The following is a 20,029-nucleotide window of genomic DNA, read 5'->3' as shown; positions in this document are numbered from 1 at the left end:
TCCATCAACCAAAGAATGGATAAATAAAATGTGCTATATAATGATATGGGCAAATATGGACACTTTTCTGAAGAACAAATACAGATGGCTAAAAAGCACATGAAAAGATGCTCATTTTCTTTAGCTACAAGGGAGATGTAAATTAAGATGACAATGAGATGTCATCTCACACCTATAAGAATGGCTGCTATTAAACAAACAGGAAACTACAAATGTTAGGAGAGGATGTGGGAAATGCAAACTCTTGTTCACTGTTGATGGGAATATATGATGGTACAGCGATTGGGGAAGACAGTTTGGCAGTTCCTCAAAAAACTAAATATTGAGTTGCCCTATGACCCAGCAATATCAGTGCTCAGTGTATGCCCAGAGGAGTTGAGGGCAGTGGCATGAACAGACATTTGCATACCAATGTTCAGAGTGGTACTGTTAACATTTGCCAAGAGACAGAAGCAATCCAAGTGCCCATGAACAGACAAGCAGATAAACAAAATGTGGTATATGCATACAATGTTATATTATGCAGCAGTAAGAAGAAATGATGTCCCAAAACATATGACAATGTGGATGGAAATTGAGGACATAATGCTGAGTGGAATGGGTCAGTCACAAAAGGACAGATACTGTATGATTTTGTTATTATGGCTCTGGTGGAGTGATCTCAGAGGTTACGCTGTGGAACGTAACAGACACAAGAGCTGGAGACGGAAGAGGGCCTACCCAGAAAGGCTGAGTCTAAATGCAAGGGAATGAAATGATGATAACTAATTAGCAAGTTCATAAGTAACATTGCAATATAGGAGGTGAATATGATTGAAAGGAGATGTATAGTGCCATGTATCCTAATGATTTAATTTATCATTAAAAATAAGTTCTTGGGGCGCAAAGTTTGTTCAGTGGTAGAATTCTTGCTTGCCATGAGGGAGACCTGGGTTCAATTCCCGGCCCATGCACTTCCCAAACAAACACCCAAACAAACAAAAAAACCAAACAAAGAAAAATTCAGCAAATTGTGCCGCAATAAGGGGATACATCTATAGAAAAAGAATGAAATGTGGCCCCCACCATGCAGCATACAAAAAAAAAGTTCTCACATGAACTATTTCAATGGTTCAGTAGTTGGCAAAGAGTCAACAAAAAGGGATATAGGGTAAAAACTAAAAATGCATTCTATGGCCAATAGTTAACAGGAAAATGTCAACAGTATCACAGCACTACCAGGTGCAACTAACTGGGGGGTGGGGGTGGGGGGGTAGGGCCAAGTTATAAGGGGTAGTTTTGATTTGATAGTTGGTGATGTTATGTTTGCGGGTTCTTTGACATTATGGATGAATGAAAATTGTCTAAAATTGAGAGGGCTGCTGATTGTACAACCAAATAAAGATGCTGTAAGCATGGTTTGTTTATTCTGGACATGATCCACGATGCCCAATAGGTGGAAGGAGCTAAAGGATACAGTGTCTAAGAAGTACAATAGTGAGCAGTGATACATTTATATGATGGTATTTGGTGCAGCTACAAGAAGGAGGGGCACACAATAAACTGAATGAATCTTGCGGACAATGGGCTGTGCAGAATGGTCCAGAAACAATGAACAAATATGCTAAGATTTCTCTCAGAAAATACTTATGAAAAAATGAGAGGTGGAGGAGCCAAGATGGTAGCTTAGCGAGGTGTGGGATAAAGTTCGTCCTCCAGAGCAGCTAATAAATAGCCAAAAACAGTACAGAACAGCTCCTGGGGCCAGGTCAGTGTATGGACACACAGCGTATCCCAGTCTGGGCCAGCTGGACCAGCTGCGAGCCCCCCGAGAACTGTGAGTTTCCCAAGCCATGGAGGCCGATGCCCCTCCCCCACAGGCTGCTTCCCAGAGGAGAAAGGAAAGGGACTTTACCAGCAGCAGGGGCTGAGCGCAACCAAACACCAATTGTGGAATTAATTAACAAATTCTGAATACTAAAAATAGGCCCCCAGCTCAGCTGAAACTTGAGTATAAGTGGAGGTCACTGGGTTTTGTCCCTACGCAGAGGTGGCAGGGCTGACAGAAAAAGAAAGAAGGAAAAAAAACAGATATTTTTTGGATCTGAAAAGGTCTGGGCCCTGCAGGAAAGGAGGGGGCACATAGGACCTGGAGATACACAGAGCAACATACCAACCTAAGCTCATGATTGGAAAAACTGAGGAACTGGGTCCTGCTCTGAAAAGGATTTTTCTTTTTTTTTTTTTTGTGGCTGTGTTTCTACGGATTGATTACTCTTTGGATTCAGCTGCAAGGCTTCTCCTGCTCCACTGCCCCAGGCATAGGCAGAAACAGGATTGTTTAAGAGCTTGTCTGGAACCTGTGCCTTCCCCAGGAGAGGGGTGGGGCTCAGCTCAGGTGGAGTCCCTCCCTCAAGGAATTCAGACCCCATGGTCTGGAAAAGGGAAGAGATTAAAGCCAACCTACAACCTCTCCTCTGTCTCCACCATGCCCCCAGCAGGGAGAGTCTGCTGAAATTAAAGGTTCCACATCACCCTATGCTGGTAGGACCTGCAGGCAGAAAAGCACCACATACTTGGCAGGGCAGGAAAAATGCAGAGTCCAGAGACTACACAGGAAGACCTTTTAATCTGCTTGGTCTCCGCAGATGAAAATAAAGATGGTGTAAGACATGGTTTATTTATTTTGGACATTATCCATGATACCCAATAGGTGGACATCTACCATAATAATTGGAGACTTCAATTCCCCACTGTCATCAATGGACCGAACATCTAGACAGAGGATCAATAAAGAAACAGAGGATTTGAATAATACAATAAATGAGCTAGACTTAACAGACATTTATAGAACATTACACCCCACAACAGCAGGATACACCTTTTTCTCAAGTGCTCATGGATCGTTCTCAAGGATAGATCATATGCTGGGTTACAAAGTAAGTCTCAATAAATTTAAAAATATTGAAATCAAACAAAACACTTTCTCAGATCATAAAGGAATGAAGTTGGAAATCAATAATAGGCAGAGTGCCCCAAATCTTCTCGCCTGCATGGTTTCTGCTGAGAAATTTTTTGCATAGTCTTATTGGACTTCCCTTGCAGGTGATGGATTGCTTTTTTCTTGCTGCTTTCAAGATTCTCTCTTTCTCTTTGACCAAGTAGGATTCATCCCAGTTATGCAAGGATGGTTCAACATAAGAAAATCAATCAATGTAATACATCATATCAACAAATCAAAGCAGAAAAACCACAACCATTTCAATTGATGCAGACAAGGTATTTGACAAAATTCAACATCCTTTCTTGTTGAAAACACTTCAAAGGATAGGAATAGAAGGGAACTTCCTCAACATAATAAAGGGAATATATGGAAAGCCCACAGCTAACATCATATTCAATGGGAAAAACCGAAAACTTTCCCTCTAAGATCAGGAACAAGACAATGATGTCCACTATCACCTCTTCTATTCAACATTGTGTTGGAAGTTCTAGCCAGAGCAATTAGACAAGAAAAAGAAATACAAGGCATCAAAATCGGAAAAGAAGAAGTAAAACTCTCACTGTTTGCAGGCAATATGATACTATACGTTGAAAACCCTGAAAAATCCACAGCAAAACTACTAGAGCTAATAAATGAGTACAGCAAAGTGGCAGGTTATAAGATCAACACTCAAAAATCTGCAGTGTTTCTATACACTAGTAATGAACAATTGAGGGGGAAATCGAGAAAAAAATCTGTTTACAATTGCAACCAAAAGAATAAAATATTTAGGAAGAAACTTAACTAAAGATACAAAAAACCTATACAAAGAAAACTACAAGAAATTGTCAAAATAAATCACAGAAGACTTAAATAAATGGAAGGGCATACCATGTTCATGGATTGGTAGACTAAATATAATTAAGATGTCAGTTCTACCTAAATTGATTTACAGATTCAATGCAAAACCAATTAAAATCCCAAAAACTTACTTTTCAGAAATAGAAAAACCAATAGCCGAATTTATCTGGAGGGACAGCTAAATATATCCTGAGAAAGAAAAATGAAGTTGGAGGCCTCAGGCTACCTGACTTTAAGGCATATTATGAAGCTACAGTGGTCAAAACAGCATGGTACTAGTATAAAGATAGATATACTGACAAAATAGAAATCAAATAGAGTGTTCAGATATAGACCCTCTCACCTATGGACAATTGATTTTTGATAAGGCAGCCAAGCCAACTCACCTGGGACAGAACAGTCTCTTCAATAAATGGTACCTAGAGAACTGGATATCCATATGCAAAAGAATGAAAAAGGATCCATATCTCACACCCTATACAAAAACTGACTCAAAATGGATCAAAGACCTAAACATTAGATCGAAGACCACAAAAATGTTAGAAGACAATGTAGGGAGATATCTTATAAATCTTATAATAGGAGGCAGTTTCCTAGACCTTAACCCAAAGCATGAGCGCTGAAGAAATAAATAAATAAATGGGAACTCCTCAAAATTAAACACTTTTGTGCATCAAAGAAATTCATCAAGAAAGCAAAAATACAGCCTACATAATGGGAGACCATATTTGGAAATGATATATCAGATAAACGTCTAGTATCCAGAATATATAAAGAGATTGTTTAACTCAACAACAAAAAACAGACAGCCCAATTACAAAATGGGCAAAAGACTTAAACAGACACTTCTCAGAAGAGGAAATACAAATGGCCAAAAGGCACATGAAAAGATTCTCAACTTCCCTGGCTATTAGGAAAATGCAAATCAAAACCACAATGAAATGTCATCTCACACCCACCAGAAAATGACAAGTGCTGGAGAGGATGTGGAGAAAGAGGCACACTTATCCACTGCTGGTGGGAATGTCAAATGGTACAACTGCTATGGAAGGCAGTTTGGCGGTTCCTCAGGAAGCTAAATATAAAAGTGCCATATATAGACCTGGCAATACCATTGTTAGGTATCTACTCAGAGGAGATGAGGGCAAGGACACAAATGGACATTTGCACACCAATATTTATAAGAGCATTATTTACAATTGCAAGAGATGGAAACAGCCAAAATGTCCATCAACAGACGAGTGGCTAAACAAACTGTGGTATATACACGCGGTGGAATATTATGCAGCCTTAAGACAAAATAAAGTTATGAAGTATGTAACAACATGGATGGACCTTAAGGACATTATGCTGAGTGAGATTAGCCAGAAACAAAAGGACAATTACTGTATGGTCTCACTGATATGAACTAACATTACTGAATAAGCTTGGAGAATTTCATTGGTAACAGAGATCATCAGGAGATAGGAATAGTGTAAGACATTGGGTAATTGAAGCTGAAGGGATACAGATTGTACAACAAGACTGATTGTAAAAACTCAGAAATGTATAGCACAATACTACCTAATTGTAGTACAATTATGTTAAACACTGAATGAAGTTGAATGTGAGAATGATAGTGGGAGGAGGGCTGGGGGCACAAATAAAATCAGAAAGAGAGATAGATTATAAAGACTGAGATGGTATAATCTAGGAATGCCTAGAGTGTATAATGATAGTGACTAAATGTACAAATTTAAAAAATTGTTTTTGCATGAGGAAAAACACAGGAATGTCATTACTTCAGGGTGTTGAAAATTGATAGTAATTAATATTTTAACATTGTAACTTATGTGTGAGACTAAAGCAAAACATCTTTATTTGGTACAAAATTTATATTTTGACTAGTGCATTTCCTAATATAACTTATGTAGACAGCTTAACTGAACACCATAAGTACATGGAACCTTAAGTAGGGCATGAGATTTTTTTGGTTTGTCCAGAGTGATGCCCCGATAAATCCCAGAGTGATTTGAACAGTGAATAAAAAAGTATTTGCAAAGTCCCCTTGGGGAAATGGTTAAAAAGGGGGAATATTCAACTTCTCAGGTTGAATTCTTGATATTCTCACAAGCAGTGCAGACCACCAAAGCAACAGGCTGAGCCCCCAATCTTGGGGTTTGTTCATATGAAACTTAACCCCACAAAAGATAGGCCAAGCCTACTTAAAATTAGGACTAAGAGACCCCCAAGAGAATCTCTTTTGTTGTTCAGATGTGGCCTCTCTCTCCAGCCAACACAACAAGCAAACTCACTGCCCTCCCCCTGTCTACATGGGATATGACTCCCGGGGGTGTGGACCTTCCTGGCAATGTGGAACAGAAATCCAAGAATGAGCTGAGACTCAGCATGAAGGGATTGGGAAAACCTTCTCGATCATAAGGGGGAAGAGCGAAATGAGACAAAATAAAGTGTCAATGGCTGAGAGATTCCAAACAGAGTCGAGAGGTTATCCTGGAGGTTATTCTTATGCATTAAATAAATATCACCTTGTTAGTCAAGATGTAACGGAGAGGCTGGAGGCAAGTGCCTGAAAATGTAGAGCTGTGTTCCAGTAGCCATGTTTTTTGAAGATGATTGTATAATGATATAGCTTTCACAATGTGACTGTGTGATTGTGAAAACCTTGTGTCTGATGCTCCTTTTATCTACCTTATCAACAGACAAGTAAAACATATGGAATAAATATACATAATAGGGGAACAAATGTTAAAATAAACTTAGATTGAAATGCTAGTGATCAATAAAAGGGAGAGGTAAGGGGTATGGTATGTATGAATTTTTTTCTGTTGCCTTTTTATTTCTTTTTCTGAATTGATGCAAATGTTCTAAGAAATGATTATGATGATGAATATGCAATTAGGTGACTATATTGTGAATTACTGATTACATAAGTAGAACGGAATGATCATATATTAAGAATATTTGTGTTTCTTTCTTGTCATATATATTTTTTTTAATTTAAAAATTAAGCTTAAAAAAAGAGAGAGAGAGAGAGAGCCTGGACTGTGGACCCTTATAGCAGCCAGATTTGGTCTGACATTGTGGATGTATTTCTGGGTTCTGACATACTGAGCTATATGTGTATCTGCTGGTATTTCCCTGGGACTTTGAGTAGCTCTGTGATGCCTGGTTCCTAGAAATGGAGTGCTGTAGCCCTGAAAGTTAGCATAGGTATATATATAATAACAGTTAGAGTAACCAAGAAAGAGGTCAGGCCTCAATTAGAGTTTGAAACGAAGCCAGTCTGGTCAGGTCTAAGGTAAATTAGAATGCAGGATAAAATATGATAGGGTATGTTCTCTAGACCTTCAGCTGTTATATGAGATCAAAGGCAGAGAGGTTTCTTATGTCTGGAACATAAAGTTTCTGTAACTCATAGTCTCAGTCGGCCTCTCCACATGGCTCATTTAGACAGCCCGGCCTCCCGGACTCCAGAACAGGAAAAGGCCTTATAACACTCTATGGCTTGGTGTAGTGCAAGGATACATCTCAGACTATGGTGGGCTGATAACTAAAAAGTATTGGTAGAGTCCCTTAAGTATCAGAAGGGGAAACATATACATATGGAACTATTAAACTCTCCCATCTGGGAACCTCGGGTACCCTCCCAACCACTGAGGACTCCCAAGAAAATAGGCCAGCTCCTAGGTTTTGAGGCTTACTCTTATGAAACTTATTTCTGTAGGGAAGAAGCTAAGACTACCAATGACAAGGATTAATTGTTGCTTGAAAGGCAGCCTCGTTGTTGCTCAGACATGCCTCTTTCTCTCTTTCTCTAAGCCCAACTCTGCAAGGAAAATCCCTGACCTCCCCCCTACATAGTACAAGACATTTAGGGGTGAAAATCTCCCTGACAACGTGGGGCATGACTCTTGGGGATGAGTCTAGCCCTGGCACCATAGTATTGACAATGCCTTCCTGACCAAAAGAGGGAAAGGAAGTGTAATAAAATAAGGCATCAGGGGCCAAGAGAGATTTATATGGAGTCAAGCGGCTGTTTTGGGGGCTGGTCTTAAGCAAGCTTCAGTCAGATAGTGTTAATTGCCACGGTTTGCTAAAACCCAAACAATATCTCTCCTGTTGACTCTTGAGAACACCCAGGGCTCGAACTGAGACTCTATAAACCTACTTCCTGAAGTAGGTTTGCCTTCCTGGAACATAAAATTCCCAGACGGTTCCTAAATCAGATAAATCCTGAAATCCAGAGGGACTAGCCTCTCCAGGATTATCAATTAATTTCATCCCCCTACCCTTTAAGCGTAGACATCCCTTCTCAACATGAAAAATTCAGAACAGGCAGTCCGCAAAGATCCCTATAGATCAGAGCAGGATTGAAGGAGAAGGAGGAGTTATAACAGAGAAAATGGGATTTAACAAATAAATATGGCTGCTTCTCACTATATTAATATTTCTTCTAGCCTTCAGGGTTTCGGAGCAGCTAGAGAGAAAAATCTGAGATGATGGAATGGTAGCCCATTGATAAACTCTGGGATCTGTTCTGTAACTACTGGTTGCAGTGTGCTTTGAAAATTATTGCTTTCTTCTTTCTTTGCCTTGTACATATGTTATATTATAAACTAAAAAATGTTTTAAAATTTAAAATAAAGGATATAGGTAACTAGGGGACATGGTGGCAGTAGGAAATGGAAAGTTGTGGCTTAAAATGTACAGCATTCCTATTTGGAATGATGGAAAAGTTTTGGTAATGGATGGTGGGAGATGATGGTAGCAGGACATTATGGACACAATTAATAGCACTGAAAGACTTGTCTGAATGTGGTCAAAGAGGGAAATGTTAGTATGAAAATACTTTAACAAAATAAATTTTTTTAAAAAATCTATGGAATTTACTTACATGAAGAGTGAACCCTAAGTTGAACCAGAAAAGATAGTTAATAATGCCATCTTTTAAATGTGATTTCATCAATTGTAACAAATGTTCCACATCAGTGCACAGTGTTAATAACAGGGTGGTAGATGGGAATCCTGTATTCTATGCATGGTTGTTCTGTAAACACCCAATTCTCTAATAAAGATAAAAAGAAGTAAGGCCATCCATGATTTCATCTATGCTGTGAAATCAATAGCAACATCACAAAGGATCAACCAGTTGGTAAATATTTTGAGATGGGATTGTATTGTAGTAAGTTTCTTGGACTAGCTGGGAACATAAAGAAATATAGGTTTTTGCTTTTACAGCTAAATAGCCATGTGACCAAGGGAAAGTCTTTCCACTTCGCTGGGCCATAGTTCTCTTGTGTTTAAAATGATGAGAAAAATTCGACACTTTAAATAACTTGCCCAAGTTCACCCAGCCAGTGACCTTGTGAAGACAAGATTCAACTCCAGGTTGTTTCTGTTTTCTCTTTCTCCAGAGTCTGTGCCCATTTTTCCACCATAACACAATTGCTTCAGTTGAATTTATGGTCCCTCTTACCTCATGCTAATGCCTATTTGGGGAACAAATGATTTAGCATTTCATTGATCTGGAATCAATCTCAAGGTGAAAATGTTCTTTTTTACTTCTCTCTAAGTAATCCACATTTGTTTTCATTCTTTAAAAATGTATTTTATTAAAAATCTTGAAACAGTTTTTGTACATTACTAAAAGATATTGTTTCTTAATTATCTAAATATAACTCTGTAATCTGACTCATACAGTAATGTAATTTGCAAATTGTAATAGCATTAATAGTTAAATCAATTTAAAAACTTTGAGGGTTTCTTGAACTACATAAAATGACCAAACCCTTTCTTACAAAGAGATTTATGGTTAATTTTTACTCCCAGATAACAGTGAAGAGAAATACATGACAGTACATCTATGTCACTTCATCTTGGCTCCTTTGAAAGAAAATATCTAAATTTTAAGAAATCTGAGAAGACATGTATTGCACACGTGTGCATGTGTGTGCGTATAGATAGTTCTACTAATTTTTATCCCATGTATAGGTTTGTGTCACAACTACTATAATCAAGATACAGAACTGTTTCATCGCCAAAAGAATTCCCTTACACTGCCTTTATATTCACACTCCCCACTCTCCCCTGACCCCTGGCAACCACTAATCTGCTCTCCATCACTAGAGTTTTGACATTTCAAGGATAGTATATGAATGGAATCACAGAGTGCTTTTTAAGATCAATTTTTTTTCACTAAGGATAATGCCCTTGAGAGTCATTCAAGTTGTTGCAAGTATCAATAGTTTCTCCATATCCTCACCAGCATTTATTACTATATTTCTTACTTTACATATATTCGGTGTATTAGGTGTACAGTGATGTCATGGTTAGGGACAGGTGTCAACTTGGCCAAGTTGTGGTACCTGTTTATCTGATTGGGCAAGCGCTGTCCTGTCTGTTGCAATGAGGACATTTCATAGGATTAGGTCATGATCACGGCAGCTATATCCACAGCTGATTCCATTTGTAATCAGCCAAAGGGGCGTGTCTTCTGCAATTAGTGATGCTAAATCTAATCATGGGAAGCCTTTTAAGGAGGACTCAGAGGAGACAGATTCCATTCCTGCTTTGGGTGGTGAGCCTCTCCTGTGGAGTTCATCCAGGCCATCCATCGAAGTCATCGGCTTAGCAGTCTGCCCTGTGGATTTTGGACTCTGCGTTCCTACAGTCATGTGAGACACTTTTATAAATTTTATATTTGCAAGTGTTCCCTGTTGATTCTGTTTCTCTAGAGAACCCTAACTAATACACGTGATATCTCATGTGGTGGTCTTTTTCCTTTTGCCTATCTGAAAAGCCATCTCTAAAGCAAAGCTGAGAGGTTTATTCTTTCCTTCAGAATACTGTCCTTCAGATTGGGAGTTTCATTCTCTTAGAAGAGAAGGGGATGGAGTTTCTGCGAGTTATAAGCAGTGTGGTAGTTAAGATGGTCAAATATAAGTTATATGCATGAATGATTTGATATATCCATAGGTTTTTAGAGTATTAAAAGGGGTGGCAGAAGGTACTTTTCAGAAAAATGAACCCATAAGTTACAAATACAAGTTACTAAACACACTAAACATTTTAAGACTCAGTGCTTTATGCCAGCTCCATAATGATGCCAAGCATATTATGCCAAAAGCTTTGAGAGATTTAAACAAATATTTCTAAAAGACTATATTTAAAATAATTTTTTACATAAATACATAAGTATGTCTCTCTTTTCTGTTTTTTATTCCATTCCATTTAATACTTCAAAGATAGAAATAAACAGGTCTGGGAACACACCAAAATTTGTTTCAAGATTTGTAGTTGCTGAATATACTGTCAGTTCCAGAATGCCTGATTGCAGTTAATGACCTAAAGTGCTGCAATTTGTTCCAGTGTTCAAATAAACTCAGCTGAAATTTATTTAAATAGCAAACCAAAGCAAACAAGAGTCTCAAAAGCATGAGAAAAAAATCAAAATGGCAGGCAAATTCATGGCATCTTCTATGGGGGTGAGGGGGATTTAAACTCTAAGTAGATTATTTTCATTTCACTCAGTATATCTGGATCTGTTTTCATCCATGATTGCAGCACTGGAGTTTATTTGTACTATACAGCATAAAATAGGTGAATTATTATTCATGAATTATTTGAGGAGTAAGTTGATGATAAACTCCTCTACAATATTAATATCAAATATCTGTGAAATAAAATTCTTCCACAAGTTAGAAATAGATGCTTTCCATAAAACTTAACTTTCCCATAAAACTTAACTTTCTCTTTATTCTATTCTTACTATGTATTTCTGTTCAAACTTTTCTACGAAATTTTATTCTCCAATGCTACACAAACAGAAAGTAAAGGAGTTACTATAACATCCAAAATGATAGCCTTGTGGGAAGCAAGGCTTTCCTGAGGCTTTATGGGAAGCGTTGGGAAGTGGACGGTGGGGGGACACAGTTAGGTGGGGCCCAGAGGATAGTATGTCATCATAGAGTGTCTATAGTCATTTTAAGTGGAAATGGAATGTATCCAAACCTAGTATCTCTAGATATCAGCTGTTCTTAATCCACATTATCTTCACACCTCACATTCCACTGAAAACTCTGGATTTGAACATTTACTAATGCTGAATATCAAATGCCTTCACAGCATCAATAAAATTATTTTGACATAATAACCCTTTTCCACTCCTCTATGTATGTGCCCTGATTTTCTCTTTCTTTGCCTATTTGTAGGAAGCATTTTTAAAGGGCAATCACAGTGAGTCAAGCAAGTTGTTTCTACAACTGCACAGCTGTGGTATCTTTGTGCACTTTTCTGTAAATAACATTAAATGTTATTTATAAGCAGGACATTGTAATTGTGTTGATTTCATTAGCCTTGTCATATGGCTTCTTTTAGGATTTTAAAAAGTGAGCATCTGGTTTTCACAAACATTTATTAAATAATCATGATCTAAAAATTTAACTTCAAAGTCTAAAACTGTGCTTAAGTTTTATTTGGCATCAACAGTGGGCATGAATTAGTCAAGATGTGATATGTGACAGGTGCTGATAAAATATCTTTTTTATTTCTACACTTAGGTAGAAAATTATTAATCCCACCTGGAATACTAACCAAAAAAATGAAGTGTTTCAAATGGTTATGCTGATGAGTTTAGTAAAATTAAATTGCATTTAAGAAATCAGATGGAGTTATGAATTAGCTAAATTTAGCCTTTGTAGATGAACGAGGGCAACCAGAACAAAATTACTTCTGCCACTTTAAAAAGTACTACATGTCTAAGTCCTCAGATAAATACATTCTGTTCTTTGCTGAAATATTGCCTCAGCCAAAATTCATCTACCCTCCTCTTCAATGTCTGTTACCATTTTGATTGCTCATCAGATGTCTCCCTGAACCTCAGGCAGCTGTACCATGCATAAGACTCCCAGAAGTATGGCTAACACAGGTCCTGCCTAACAACATGAAAGAATGCTAATAGTTAACTTCAACATCTCTTTAATTACGTATAAATAAACAGCAATGCATTTTGGTGGCTTGGGATAAACTATTGTTTACATTGCTCAAGTTAATCCACTGGACTAACTTAATAAACTTCTACCTGCTCAACTGTGACAGGTTGAAAAGAGTTAAATTCCAGTATTGCTTCTGCCACTTCCTAGCTTTTGCAAGTGGGCAAGTTAAAAGGAAATTCCTGGTAAAAAGAAACAGATCACTGTTTGATCTGGAAGGTGAAAATCACCAACCATTTAAGAATTAGGGAGGGAGTTACTCTTGCAAAAATGAATATTCTCATCTTGTTTGCCAGCTCTATCATGCAGGATGAGGGTGAAGAAAGGAGTCTAAAAGAAATGCTTCCAAAAATTGCTTCTAAGCAATTTTTCTTAGCAACCTATTAAAGAGACTCCAACTAACCAGAGCTATCTAGTCACCCATCTTTCTCCAGGTCATCCAGAAGAAACACCTGCTGTAACTACCAGCTGAAGACAGCTGCTCCCAGCCTTACACAGGGAGTTGTGTACTTTAACTTCCTTCTCTAGAACTCTTTAATCATGAAAGAGCAAAAGTTGTATGACTAGTTTGTGGAAAAGAGTATTATATATTCTTTTCTGTCTCCAAATAAAGCAGATGAACATATATATTATGTATTTTTAAAGCTCCCTAGTATTCAGCTTTTTTGATACAATTGAAAAAAAGAAATAAGGTAGAGGAATTTTAATCTTAAAATTTACAAGATTTAAAAACATTATTTCAAACTTAGTTTGATATCTAAAAATATTACAATTAAAAGCATCATAAAGAAAACTGATAAACATAAATTTTTAGTAAAAAAGTGATTTGCACAGAATAACATATCAACAATGTCAGTATTCAAAAAAGGCAAACAAAGAAAATGATGAATGATTTGACATAAAAGAGGTAAAAGAAATGAACAGGTTGTTCATAGGAAAAAAAATTATAACATTTGAAAAAGTGCCCAAATTCACTAATTATTAAGGAAATATCAATTGAAACAGTGAGCTATATTTTTCATTTAATAAATTGGCAAATATTTTTAAAAGTTTGAAAATGACAAACATTTAAAAACTATTAAAAAGTGGCAAACAGCATTTGGGAAAATAAGCATTTTCCCACACAGGGTGGAAATGCAAATTACCAAAGTATTTTTTGAAGGCAATTTTTGCAATATCTATCAAAGTAAAAAATGTTTGTGCTCTTTGGTATGTAAATTCCACTGTTAGAAATTCACCCTTACAAATAGCTACATTAATGCCTGTAAGAGGGCTATGAGGGTAGTTCAGTGGTAGAATTCCTGCAAGCCACGAGGTAGACCAGGTTCGATTCCCAGCCTATGCACTTCCCAGAACACAAACAAGCAAACCAAAAAAAAAACAAAAAATTCAATAAATGGTGCTGCAATAAGGGGATAGTCACATGGAAAAAGAATGAACTTTGAACCCCGCTGTACAAGCATACAAAGAAAAAAAGCAGATAACGCCAAAATATGTGTAAATAATCATTGCAGCAATGGTTACAGCAAAAAATTAAACTTAAATATCTATCAAGACTGGCTAAACAAATGAAAGTTAATCCATTATATTGGGTTATATATAACAATATATAATTATTGGTAGTTATTAGTTTGTTTTTTTAATATGAACAGGGATGAGGGAGGTGATAGCCATTTTGATTTTCTTCCATGTAAGTTTTTTTTAAATAAAAGAGAGCTGAAAAGACCACTCAAGACATATCAAAGACAAAATGACAGAGGCAGTATTATCCATAATATTCAATACCATGACTGAACATTTCATTCTACACTCTCAGTAGATAGAGTTAAGGCAATACTTAAATGCAGCCACAAGTTTAATAGGATCCAGTGGAATACAGCGGCTTTAAGAAGGTTGTTGCAACCTGAGGGCCACTAATACATCCAACAGAAAGAATTTCTAACAATTAAAGTACCTGACCATGGAAGGGATAGCCTAACAAAACAGTCAAACCTGCATCAGTGAATATCTTTCAAACACACTCTGTTTGCTCCTTCTGAAACCATCCCCTCTGCTTTTCAGCCTGGCTTAATTCCTACTCAAACTTCAAGAGTTAAATCAGGACTCATCTCCAGGTAAACTATCCTGATCCACTCTCCTTCTTCTGGTTTAGACCCTTACTACCCAAAGTGTGTTCCTCAAAACAAAAACCCTGACATTACACCACCTGGGAACTTGTTAGAAATGCAGAATCTCAGGTCTTTTGTCTGAGGCCTAATGAATCTGCATTCTAGCAGGACCCCAGGGGACTCATACTCACAGTAGATTAGGGAAGCAGTGAGTAAAGATAACCCTAGCTGTGCCCACAGTTCCTTGTGCACACTTATATCATACTATTTATTATACTTCACTTACAACTTGTCTAAATCCTTTATTAAATGGTGAGATCATTAAAGGCAAGATTTAAGAATTGTATGGCTGTTGTTCTATATCCATTGCACCTGGCACATGATGGGTACTCCGTAAATGTTTGTCAAATAAATGAGGAGGAAGTGAGCAAGAATGAATGAACAGTAAACCCACAATTACTTACTTATAGCAATCAATCAGTTATAAAGCAATATAGAAATATTAATGATAAATGATAAAAAGTAATTTTTAAAATATATTCTGAAAAAAACACTATATTTAAGTATATCCATATCCTAGAAATACATTATAAATTATTTTTATCCTCACAAATAATGCATGAAATCCAGGACTGTACCTAAAGTCACATATCCTAATGTTGGCGCCCTTTCTTTACAAAAGCCCCACACTCAAATTATAATATCACTAGTTTGGGCACAAGCCACCAGCTGAAAAGATAGAACCTAGTTACTTCTAAATTTCCATTGTTTTCCTGATGACACACAAATTATGTTACTGTTTATCTTTAAGGCTGCAGCTGTTGCTGGCTCTTTGTCACTGTTTACTATAATTACTGCCTTCAGATATCATTCTGACCCATATATCATTATAGGATGTGCCCAGGCCAGATGATCAAATTCAGAAATCAGCAACACTCATGGATATTTGTAGAAGTGTTGCATTAGGAGCCTCTTTCTGAATAGCATAAAAATCCTTTAGTATGCTTACACGCAAACAGAACTCCTCACCTGGCTGTTTCTCGCCATTCAGCATCCTCACCTTCACGCCAGCAAATCTCATCCAGTTCTGTGAAAAGGTCATGTGGAATGTGTTCCTCATCATCATCCTCAGTTCCAAGAATAAACTGTACCCGCTGTGATGGGGTATCTGTGGGAAACCAGAGACGTCGCCATGACTTCAAGCTTAAAACGTCCTAGTCATAGCCTGCACCGCCTCCAAATTCACATCCCACCCCCCAACCCCTACTGTAACACATATCCAAAGTAGACTCAGGAAATTAAGACTAAATTTAGCATTACATTTAATATAGAATAATTTATGAGCAAAAACATGTAAAATGTAGTAATGTATTTGTATTAACAAAATAAAATAAAAAATGATGGTTTGGGGGATTATTGATATCACTCATGGAAATTATTTCTATTTCTCGCTCACATACACATACACACATATTCTCATATAAAAATGCTGTATTTTATGGCTTATATTCAGAAAATTAGACAATGATAAAATTTACTTATACTAAAAACTGCTGAGTATAATTTTATCTTATTTTAGCATACTTAAATCTTAAATTAACATACAATAAAATTGACTTTTATGTGGTGCAAATTCTTTGAGTTTTGACACATACACATTTGTGTAACCACCACCACAAACAGTATATAGAACAGTTCCATCACTAAAAACTCCCTTGTGGTGCTCCTTTGTTGTCACATCCCCTACCCATCCTCTTTTCCTGGCAACCACAGATCTGGTCTCCGTCGCTATAGTTTTGTCTTTTCTAGAATGTTATATAAATGGAAACGTGCTAAATAACCTTGTTGACTGGGTTTATTTACTTGGCATAATGTTTTGGGGATTTTGAGATATATCAGTATTATTGTGAATATCAGTAGGTCATTTCTTATTATTCCTGAGTAATAGTCCATTGTAAGAATGCAACATAAGTTTGCTTATTGATTCATATGTTAAGGAATATTTGGGTTGTTTCCAGTTTTGGAAGATTAGGAATAGAGCTACTATAAGCATTCTTGCTAATAATTTTTTTAATAGTTTTTTCTTTTTGTATGCTGTATGGTAGGGGTCACATTTCATTCTTTTTCCATGTGAGTAGTACTGCAGCGCCATTTGTTGAATTTTTGTCTGTTCGGTTTTCCGTTTTTTTGTTTGTGTGGAAGTGCATGCCAATGGGTTTTTGTGAGAACATAATTTTGATTTCACTAAGGTAAACATCTAAGAGTGGGATTTCTGGATCATATGGTAAGTATATATGTAAATTTATAAGAAAGTGCCATTTTTTTTTTTCCAGAGTAACCATAATGTTTTGCATTCCCAGGAGGAATGTATGGGAGTTGCAATTATTCTGCAACCTCACTAGCACTTGGTATTACTATCAGTTATTTTTTAGCCATTCTATGTAGTGATATTTCACTGTGGAGTTAGTTTGGATTTTCTTAATTGCTATTGTTGAACATTTTTTTCATGTGTTTATCTAACATCCATATATTTTCTTTGGTGAAGTGTCTGTTAAAATATTTTGCCCATTTTAATTGGGTTGTTTGCCTCTTACCACTGAATTTTGAGACTTCAGTACACATTGTGGATCCAAGTCCTGGTTTGACATATGACTGGTAAAGATTTCCTCTTCTGTCGGTAATATGTCTTTACATTCTTTTCACAGTGTCTCTCATTGAATAAAAATTTTTAATTTTGCTGAAATCCAATTTATCATTTTTTTCTGTTACTTAATATGCTTTTGGTATCATATTTAAGAACTCTTTGCCTAACCCCAGGTCAAAGATTTTCTCCTACATTTTCTTCAAAAAGTTATATATATATATTTTTTTCTTTTTTTTTTTTTTGCATGGGCAGGCTCCAAGAATCAAATCTGGGTCAAAAAGTTATATTTTATGTTAAGATTTATGATCCAAGTTGAGTTCATTTTGGTATAAGGCATAAGGGTTAATTCAAGGAATTCAAGGATAATTTTTTTCTTTTTTGCATATGTGCATCCATGTGCAAAAAAAGGCTGTGTATGCTCTGAATCAGAGTCCATTCTATGGTGCTGTTTTTCCCATTGCCAGGATTCATAGGTCTAGGAATCAAGGTGTGGAAATAGAACTGGGTCTACTCACTATTATCCCTAATGATATTGCATTCTGGCAGCATTAGTAAACCAAATCAATAAGTAAATCAGATACAGGTAGATGTGAGCAGTAAAATATGAAGGGAAATACCCTTTGCATACCTCTAGAAAACTACCCTGTTTGCTGCTGTTGTTGTAGTTCTGAATTGTATTGTGTTATTATAATATTCATTTCTTGAGAGTAAAAACCTACAGGGCTCTTACACATAAGCCAATTTTTAAATACATATTTATAGATCACAACATAGAGTACAATAAAAATATCCTCAAATAATATATTTTTGCGACATGAAAAATCATTTCCTTATTATTATTCAAGTGGAGTGAAATAACTATAAACAGCATAAAAATCAAAGTGCAATATGTAAATGCATAAAGTAAATATGTAAATGCATAAAGTAGATGCTCAATTACACTGAGTCCCCGGGGTCCCTAACAACTTTGCTGTCTTATTAGCCAAGAGTGTCCTGTGGCTGGACAATTGATTAAAGGGTAGAAAGCAAAGTTTCATTAAAACAGGGGGAGGTTTGTTTCTTAATAGATTTACTGAATAAATAAGGCAGTACCTAATTAAATCACATATCATAATCTTCTGCTTGGCTGTATTTCAATCAGTCACTTGATTAAATTCATTAATTACAACATTAAGTACCTATTTTTGTCCATTTAAATGATAAAGGATGTTTATTATTCTTAAATTGCTTTATCTGACAGAGGAGATAAGATGAATATATAATAGCAGATAATGTAATATAATAATTAAGCACTAATTTTCTGACACTGCTATTAAAGGACTAAAGACGTGTGAAAATAAATGGCGCTACTCTGGTCAAAGAGAGCTTCACAAAAGTAGAAGGGAATTAAGTTAGGCCATATCAATATTAAGAATGTAGTATCTTGGGCCATAAAGTAAAAAATAAAGACTAGGTGTTTCAGTTTAGGTTATGGATTTAGAAGAAGGGTAATGCAAGAAAACCTCTCAGCACCTGAAATTTGAGGTTAAATCTAGTCTGAAATTGTATACTCTGAAGATAGATCTTAGGCCAGTAATGCTTACAGTGGACCAGGAGTCAGATACAGGGCGATAACCCTGAATCTGGCCAGACCTGAAGCATGACAGTCAGGGTAAGAAGTAACTCAACAGTTAGGTTGTCTAAATCCAATAAGGGAGATTAAAAAAATACCAGAGAGAAAACAAGCAATAGGTTCAATGTAGAGAACCAGATAAATAATTTCCTATGCAGCTAAATACATGTATATGCTACATGAGATGTAAATTATATACATAATTTATATGCATATATACAAATGAAGATTGTGCTTTTCATAATTAGTGGTTGGTTAAAAGTAGGATGACCCAAACTGGAAACAGACAACAATGCAACCTCACGGGCTCAAGAAAATAAAAGTAATTTAATTATGTAAACAAATTCAAGAGTACATATCATAAGGATGAAAGTCTAAGAAGTATATTTGCAACCAGAAGATAAGTTCACAGGAGCAAAGTAACAGGTAAGTCTTGAATAGTTTTCTAAGACCGAAATGGAGTCCAACAACTGGGTTATATCAAATAATCAGCACAAATCCAAATAAGATATTCTGAAGCAAGGTGATTTCATCATATAAAAATACATATATATGGAGTGCCAAAGAACATCTATCTCATCAAAGAGAAACTTTGAGACAAGAATTCAGTTACCAGAAAGAGGAAAAGTCACTGGAGACCTGGGACATCAAAGTCAGAGTAGCACCAAGAGTATGACTGACGCAATGGTAAATAGGCAAACTGCTGATGTTGGGCTCTTTTTACTTCCACCTGTGTCAAAATGTTCCCTTGAAAGAGAGAAAAAGATTTTTTATATAAATATCATCAATGATGATTGATGCTGTTGGTGGGAGTGGTGAGAACTACAATGATATTGGCCTAAGTGCCAG

The 20,029-nt window shown here is 36.4% G+C and overlaps 1 protein-coding gene across 1 annotated transcript in view; it reads right to left on the bottom strand.

Annotated features, from left to right (window-relative positions):
- The window catches only part of SLC4A10 (solute carrier family 4 member 10), a 263,964-nt gene that overhangs the window by 138,722 nt on the left and 105,213 nt on the right, over positions 1-20,029 (bottom strand). Inside the window, exon 4 of the mRNA XM_077154007.1 lies at positions 15,954-16,092. Within this exon, the coding sequence (XP_077010122.1) occupies positions 15,954-16,092 (139 nt within the window). The remainder of the gene's footprint in view (positions 1-15,953; positions 16,093-20,029) is intronic.

The sequence above is a fragment of the Tamandua tetradactyla genome, chromosome 3 (genome assembly GCF_023851605.1).
Source record: "Tamandua tetradactyla isolate mTamTet1 chromosome 3, mTamTet1.pri, whole genome shotgun sequence".
Lineage (NCBI taxonomy): Eukaryota > Metazoa > Chordata > Mammalia > Pilosa > Myrmecophagidae > Tamandua > Tamandua tetradactyla.
The sequence above is the reverse complement of the archived record's forward strand: the minus strand, read 5'-3'. Positions and strand labels throughout refer to the sequence as shown.